At 51.5% G+C, this 8,057-nt stretch overlaps 1 protein-coding gene across 1 annotated transcript; it reads right to left on the reverse strand.

The window, feature by feature from the left end:
• Positions 1 to 525: 525 nt before the first annotated feature.
• LGALS3 (galectin 3) lies at positions 526 to 5,590 on the reverse strand. Its single transcript, XM_058807491.1, has 7 exons — positions 5,543 to 5,590; positions 2,966 to 3,013; positions 2,807 to 2,829; positions 2,100 to 2,543; positions 1,863 to 1,951; positions 1,362 to 1,530; positions 526 to 768 (listed from the first exon to the last, which is right to left on the reverse strand). Exons 3-7 carry the CDS (start codon positions 2,822 to 2,824, stop codon positions 613 to 615), a joined length of 876 nt encoding a protein of 291 aa, XP_058663474.1. The 5' UTR covers positions 2,825 to 2,829; positions 2,966 to 3,013; positions 5,543 to 5,590; the 3' UTR covers positions 526 to 612.
• Positions 5,591 to 8,057: the final 2,467 nt, after the last annotated feature.

Below are 8,057 nucleotides of genomic sequence, written 5' to 3' on the forward strand. Positions count from 1 at the left end.
AGCAAAGGGAACATACTTCTCTTTTCTTTTTTTACCAGCCTGACTCACAGGATGAACTTGCCAATAAAGCTCCCCACCCTTGAAACTGCTCTTGACTCACACGGGGGTGATGAGTGGGGAGCAGCACAAGCCTCGTGACCCATTCATGGAGTACCCAGCACTCGTAGGGATGGGATCTCCCTGGGGTGGGAAATGTTCCTGGTTTAGGGCCCCAGATGGGCAGAAATGAAGGACAGGGATGGCTTCTCCAGCCATGGTGTCGCAGAGAGATTTTGCTTCCTCCAGCTCTGAGCCCTCTCCTGAAATGCCTCATCCTGGTCAGGCTCAGAGGCTGTCAGGTTTTCTCTGTACTTCCTAGAGGATTGCTGCCCCTGTGCACAGGACCAGGGCAGAGTGCCACAGGCTGCTTTCCCAAGTTCCTCTCCACAGAAATCAAACTCCTTGTTGCTGCCCCTGCAGCAGGAGCTCAGCTCACCTGGACCGTGTCGCATCTTTCGAGATATGATTAAATCAAATTGTACAGGTTAAATGTTTTATTTCCTCACAGTGAGCTGGTGAGAAGGCACTTGTGTCCCACCCTACCAGAGCAGGGTTTGCCCAGAGTGCCCCCAGTCAGATCATGGTGGGCACCACGCTGGTGAGGGCGATGTCCCCCCCGATGCAGAGCTTGGTGACCTCGTTGAGCCGCCTCTCGCGGAAGTTGTACTGCAGCAGGTGCGCGTCGTTCACGGCCACCTTGAAGTGATCCGTCTCACAAAGCACCTGCAGCTGCAAGAAAAACCCCACATCAGCCCCAAACCCCCTGGATTTGTTCTGTTTTAAGGCACACACCTGAGCAGGCTGGCACTGGCTGCAGGTGCTGCCAGCCCTGGGGCGTGGGGAGGAGCTGCAGCACCAGCGCCCTTTGCCTTCCCCAAACTCTCCTGTGCTTTCCCTCCTCCGTGTTCCAGCCCAGTTTCTGCCTCCTCATCCCTGTGCCAGTCCCTCAAAGCAAGGCTCCACATTGTGAACCTCCTTTGCAGGGAAAAACACCTCGTGAGAGGAGCTGCCAGCAGGGAAAACACCCTACAGAAACCTGTCCAACCACTGTGCAGAACAACGGTGTAAATAAGGAGGGTTTCATAACCCATGGGATAGCAGAGCAGGGCAGAAGTTATGTCCTGGGCAGCTGGAGCTGCAGGAGGGGGTCAGAAGAGCTGGAAGGTGCTGTAGGGACAGCACATGGGGTGGCTGCCCCAGAAACACCCCTGGGAGCTGATCCCTGTGCAAAAGCATCATTGTCCTTACACAGGCCTTGCTGCCCAAACCCTCTCAGTGCTTTTGGTGCAATGAGACTGAGCTGGGATGGGTTTTTCTGGTACCTTGAAGGGTTTTCCAGCTTCAAATGGAAACCTGGGAGCTGTCCTCTCCTCCTTCCCCCAGGTATTCTGGAACATGGAATTGCACACGATGACTTTCCTGTTGTCTTCGTTGAAGCGGGGGTTGAAGTGGAAGGCAACGTCATTCCCTCTCTTGAAATCCAGTGAAAACCTGCAAGAACAAGAATGGAGTTGCTGCTTTTGCCACACAAAAGCCCTGAACTCTGTTGCAGGGCTTCCCAAAAATAGCAGAGAGAAAACCCCACAGACCCCACAGGGCAACAACAGGGCATTTACACATTTGTAATAATATTGTAATATTATTATTACATTATTATTTTTATTACAATTATTACAATTATTATTACATGTATTATATTGTAATAGAATTTGTAATAATATTTGATGTTACACCAGGCAGGGGTTGTTCAGGAATGGAAAGCAGATTCCAGCCCCCTGTTCCACCCAGCAGTGCCCCCACCCTGGGAGCTGAACCCCCAGTACCTGTTTGGGTTGGGGTTCACAGTCCCAGTGATGGTGATGAGCAGCCGAGGGACGAGTCCTGCCTGCAGGGGCAGCTCAAAGGGCACTTTCTGGGAGACAACAGGCATTTGGTGTCAGCAAAAAAGCCATCTCAAAAGCACAATGCCACCCCTGGGGACAGCCAGCCCCATGCCCTTCCCTTGGCCAAGCAACATCAGCCCCTGAGGACACAAACCCTCATAGTGACGGAGCCATTACCATGGGAGGGGTTGGTCCTCCCTGAGGAGCTGTTGGTCCCCCCTGAGGAGCTGTTGGTCCTCCCTGTGGAGCTGTTGGTCCTCCGTGTGGAGCAGAAGGCCCAAATCCAGGGCCACTGGGTGGTTGTCCTGGGGCAGGATACGGCCCTGTTGCTGGTGGAGCTCCAGGGAATGCTCCAGGTGCTCCTGGATACGCTCCTGGTCCTGCTGGTGCTCCAGGATAAGCTCCAGGTGCTCCAGGGTACGCAGGGTATGCTCCAGGTCCTCCAGGACAGGTTCCTGGTGCTCCAGGGTAGGCTGCAGGTGCTCCAGGGTAGGCTCCAGGTGCTCCAGGATACCCTGGGAAGGCTCCAGGAGCTGCTGGCTGGTTCCCCCAGGAGGGCCAGCCCTGGCCTGGGGGCGCACAGGGGGCTGGGTTGTTGCTGTTGGCCAAGGCATCAGATAGCTGGGGACACAGGAGAGGACAGGGTCAGCTGGGGGAGGTTCCTGCTGGCATCACACCGAGCTCTCCAGAGCCTGCAGTGACCAAGGGCAAGAGCTCAGCTCTCGCTGCTCCCTGGGCTTTTCCATAAAACTGCTGAGAGAATGCAGAGGGTCTGGGGATTGAGCAGCTTAGCAAGGATGTGCTCCCTCCCATCCCAGCCAAAGGTCTCTGCTGCAAGGCCACAGCCACAGCCCCCACGGGTTTTTAGAGAAATCCATACTTACAGAGAAACCGTCTGACATTTTTCCTGAAAAACAACAAAAAACAAAGAAGTGTCAGTCATTCTTAACCTGTCCCATCCAAAACCCAGAATTTTTGAGGGGAGTTCAGTTTAGTGGGAGTTGATGGGAATTGATGGGAATTGCTGAGTTGCCATCACGTACCTGCCCAGCAGAGCTGACAGCTCCAAAGAACAAATCCTGCTCCAACACCTGGGGGATAAACGGGAGGCACTGCTGGGAGAGCAGCCCAAATACCCCGGGGTGAGCCCTTGGGATGGATCCACCACAGCTCACAGCACTCCCAGGATGTCATTCACTCCCCCAGCCCTGAGGCACCATCCAGGATTCCCATTCCCATAAAAAAACCCCAAACAGGACCCTCGGGGCGCGCAGGGGCAGCATCAGCCCAGAGGGTGCAAACCCAGCCCTGCACATTGGGGACACCCTGTGACACACGGGATGGCCTGGGATGGGCACAGGAGGGTGGCAGCACCCACACAGGTCCTCTTTGTCCTCCCATGTGTCACAACTGTCCCATTCCAGCTGGAGGGATGGTCTGGAATGGGCACAGGAGGGTGGCAGCACCCACACAGGTCCCATTTCTCCTCCCTCTCATCCACAACTGCCCCGTTCCATGGGAGGGCCAGCAGATAAAAGCTGCTTTGCAAGTTCTGTGAGTCCACAAGCACACAGAGAACACACACCTGCCTGTGCCCAGGAACAGCCCCAGCTGGGCTCCTCCCATCAAAGGGAGCATTCATAAGAGAAGGGAAAAGGGAGAGGCAGGAACGGGGGGAGAGAAGGAAAATTCCAAATTTAAAGCAGAGAGAAGGCAAATTCTCTTTGGAAGAAACAGCTTTGTTCAGATGCACAAAGCTCTCAGGTGTGGCTGCCCTGCCCCGGGAATAACAAACCCCCAGTTCACAGCCAGCAAATCTCTCCTCTCCCTGCAAAACACTCAGGGTTTTTAAGGCAGAAATGCAGTGAGCCAGAGTCCCAAAGCTTTATTTGCTTTCTGGGCTCTTCCTAAACCCCTTGGGTTTGGCAGGAGAAGCCGGGGGTGCCCACACAGCCAGATCAGGTGTGCTCACAGTGCCCTGTGCTGCTGCCCTGGGGTCCTGCATGATCCCCTGTTACACCTGGAGCAGCAGCTCTGCTCCCTCAGGGACAGGCTGGCACAGCCTCGTGTCCCCACACACATCTGGGCAGTTTGGGGCTGTACCAAAATCCCCAAACCCACTAAAGCTCTGCCACCCCAATCCTCTGCAGCAGGTTTGGAGCCCGGTGTCACCTCCTCTCTGTCCCTGCAGGGCTGGAGCTCCTGGAGCTCTGGAAATGCCCTCTGGGTTGTCTGCCAGCTGCCATGGAAGGGGTTTATCCCCACCCTCTTCAGCAGCTCCCCAGGGATGGATTGCAGGGAATCACAGCTCCAGTGGGGCTGGAAAAGCCCTCTAAGCACAGCCAGCGCACCCAGCACTGTGTCCCCAAGTGCCACAGAGGTTTTAAATCCCTCCAGGATGGGGACTCCAGCACTGCCCTGAGCAGCTGTGCCAGGCCTGGGCAACCTTTCCATGAAGGAATTTTCCACAATATCCAGTTACACCTCCTCCAGTGCAACGTGGGGCCGTTTCCCCTCATCCTGTCTCTTGCTCCCGGGGAGCAGAGCCTGAATCCCTCCCAGACCCACCCTCCTGTCAGGAGCTGTGCAGAGCCACAAGGATCCCCCTGAGCCCCCTTCGCTCCAGGCTGAGCCCCTGCCCAGCTCCCTCAGCCTCTCCTCACTGAGAACCTGAGCTCTGGTTTCCAGCAGCATCTGGGCAGCTGAGCTCCAGCTCCCCTGAGCTCTGCCTGCCCCAGCAGGGATCAGCTGCAGGGAACATCCCAGAGCTGACCCCAAACATTCCCTACGCTCACAGCAAGTGGAAAAAACCTTCTATTTGGGAAAGAAACATCAGGTCTCTCCCCTTTGAATTCTGCTGTTTTATTTGAATTCTGCTATTCCTGCAGAATTCAAATAAACCCGCTCACCCCTAAACGTAACTGGCGGAATAGGAAAATAAAAATGGCTCACATTAAGAAGCATTTCTTATCAAGTCCAGTCTGTCTTCCAATATAAACTTATTACAATATAATATATATAAAATATATATAATAGTATGCTATAATATAATATTGTGATGCAATAATTATAAATAACACACATAATAAATATAAATAATATAATAACATATTATTATAATATATACTATTTACATACTCTTATTATATTATTTATATTATATTATATCATATTACATTACATTATGTTACATTATATTACATTATATTATATTATATTATATTATATTATATTATATTATATTATATTATAATTACGATTCTTCACCCTGCAGGGATTTTGGGGCAGGGCTGTCCAGCCCCCTACAAGTTGCAAACACCCTTGGGCTGCCCCCCAGCCACCATCCCTCCATTATCCCTAAATCCAGAGAAGGTTTCAGGGCTATCCACCCCCCCAGGAATTACAATCACCTTTGGGTCTCCCCCACATTCCCCATCCCTCCATCACCCCCAAAACCCCCCGGGTCTCTCCGTGCGCCCCAATCCGCAGCGCCCGCGGTTCCCCCCCCGTCCCATCTCTCATCCCATTTTTAGGGTGCACGAACGCGCCCCAAACCCTTAATTCCCAAGGATTTCTGTGCCTTATCCCCCTGTTCCCCGCCGGGACCCCCCATCCCTCACCTGCGTGCGGCGGCTCCGCGCTCGCTCTGGCTCCGCACCGGGACCCGCCCGGGGGCGGCAACGGGAACGGGGCGGGAACGGGGCGGGAACACCCGGGACAGCCCACAGCAAACACCCGGGACAGCCCACAGCAAACACCCGGGACAGCCCACAGCAAAACACCCGGGACAGCCCACAGCAAACACCCGGGACAGCCCCAACACCCGGGACAGCCCACAGCAAAACACCCGGGACAGCCCACAGCAAACACCCGGGACAGCCCACAGCAAACCACCCGGGACAGCCCACAGCAAAACCCGGGACAGTCCCAACACCCGGGACAACCCACAGCAAAACCCAGGACAGCCCACAGCAAAACACCCGGGACAGCCCCAACACCCGGGACAGCCCCAACACCCGGGACAGCCCACAACAAAGAGCTGGGATAGCCCACAGCAAACACCCGTGACAGCCCACAGCATCCGTGACAACCCAAACACCCGGGACAGCCCCAACACCCGTGACAGCCCCCACCAGCCCTGTGTTTCCCCTTTTCCAGCCCTGACATCACCCACGGGCGATGCTAACACGGAATATTTGGTTTTCCTGGCCGTCTGAGCCCCGCACGGCCGTTCCTGTTCCTTTCCCTGCCCTGCCCAGATGTTCTCTCCTTGCACCCCTCACGGCTCCATCCCTTCCCCCAGCTCAGGAAAACAGCAACTGGATTTTGTGAAAAATGTGTATTTTATGATTGGCTTTTGGCAAATATTAAACTGAATATTAGATGTGCTGTGTTAGAAAGTAATGCTGTATTAATTCTCTTAAGTAGTGTGTTAAATATAGTTTTAGGTTATAAAAATGTTAAAACAGAAACTGTGCTATGTAGGATACTTTTTATAAAGAAAGGACTTGCACTGAGATAGCAGCCACAGGACACCCGAATCTTTCAGAGAAAGAGAATTTTTTGCTCCATTATCAGAATAAATGAACTTCTTCCCTCCTCGAATGCACTGTTAGGATTCAGAGGAAGAAGCTGACTCTGCCCAGACAGAATCCTGTGTTTGAATGGAATTTATGCATCATGGATGATCTGTATGAATATGCAACAGGTTATTGCTTTAAGGGTTAATCCTTTGTTAATGTGAGTCCTTTTTCAGGCTCGTGCTGCCCAGAAAAGGTACCTGGACGTCCATAACTCTTTGTTTCTATTGTCTCATAATGTCCTAATCCAAATTGTCCAAATTATTATTACTCTAATTGTATTACTATTTTTATAACCATTTTATTGCTATTAAACTTTTAAAATTTTAAACACAAGTGATTGGAGTTTTTCACAGATTTTAAATTCTGAACATTTTCTCCTTCCCCACGAAGAAAATAAAAGCTAAAAAAGCTTTGTTTTCACAGAGGATGGGCTCTGGGAAGCTGCTGGAGGCAGCTGGAATTTCAACAAACCTGATTTCATTTGAGGTTGAGGGTGAATCTTCTCTGGTTTGCTCCATGGGCTCCACGGCTTACAGCAATGGAAAAGAACAAAGTGGATTTGTGCTGAAATCCTGCACTGTGCTGCTGGGAGGAGGGAAAGGGAGGGAAAATAAATGAATTGGAATGGAATGGGATGGAATGAGATGGAGTGGGATGGGATGGGATGGAATGGAATGGAATGGAATGGGATGGGATGGAATGGGATGGAATGGAATGGGATGGAATGGGATGGAATGGGATGGGATGGAATGGAATGGAATGGAATGGAATGGAATGGAATGGAATGGGATGGAATGAGATGGAATGGGATGGGATGGAATGGGATGAAATGGAAATGGAATGGAATGGAATGGAATGGAATGGAATGGAATGGAATGGAATGGGATGGAATGAGATGGAATGGGATGGGATGGAATGGAATGGAATGGAATGGAATGGAATGGAATGGAATGTGATGGGATGGAATGAAATGGAATGGAATGGAAATGGAATGAGATGGGATGGGATGGAATGAAATGGAATGGAATGGGATGGAATGGAATGGGATGGGATGGAATGGAATGGAATGGAATGGAATGGAATGGAATGGAATGGAATGGAATGTGATGTGATGAGATGGGATGGAATGAAATGGAATGGGATGGGATGGGATGGGATGGGATGGGATGGGATGGGATGGGATGGAATGGAATGGAATGGAATGGAATGGAATGGAATGGAATGGAATGGGATGGGATGGAATGGAATAGGTTAGGATCGAACAGAAGAGAGGATTTCAGCAGGAAGACACCCACAATGAGCATCTAATCCACCTCCCTGAGCAACTCAGGGCTGACCAAAGGCTGCTGAGGGACGCACCCTCTAATTGCTGCCATTAGAGGCACAAACTGCCCCTTTTAGCCCTCAGCTAAAGGGCTCCGCTGCAGCTGACATCCAAAAAAAAAAAAAGGCAAAAATCTGTTGACTTCAGCTCTGATTAATTTTAGTATAAATTCCTCTGGTTCAACTCTGCTTATCCAAAAGATTTTCCTTAAAACGGGGCAGCCTCCTC

Source organism: Ammospiza caudacuta, chromosome 6 (assembly GCF_027887145.1).
Source record: "Ammospiza caudacuta isolate bAmmCau1 chromosome 6, bAmmCau1.pri, whole genome shotgun sequence".
Classification (NCBI taxonomy): Eukaryota; Metazoa; Chordata; class Aves; order Passeriformes; family Passerellidae; genus Ammospiza; species Ammospiza caudacuta.

Excerpts from the sequence above, each read along its gene's own strand:
- LGALS3 (XM_058807491.1), bottom strand. Across the intron at positions 1,952-2,099 it reads GAGGACCAACCCCTCCCATG|AAAGTGCCCTTTGAGCTGCC; the intron begins GTAATGGCTCCG and ends GTTGTCTCCCAG. Across the intron at positions 769-1,361 it reads AAGCTGGAAAACCCTTCAAG|CTGCAGGTGCTTTGTGAGAC; the intron begins GTACCAGAAAAA and ends TTTTTCTTGCAG.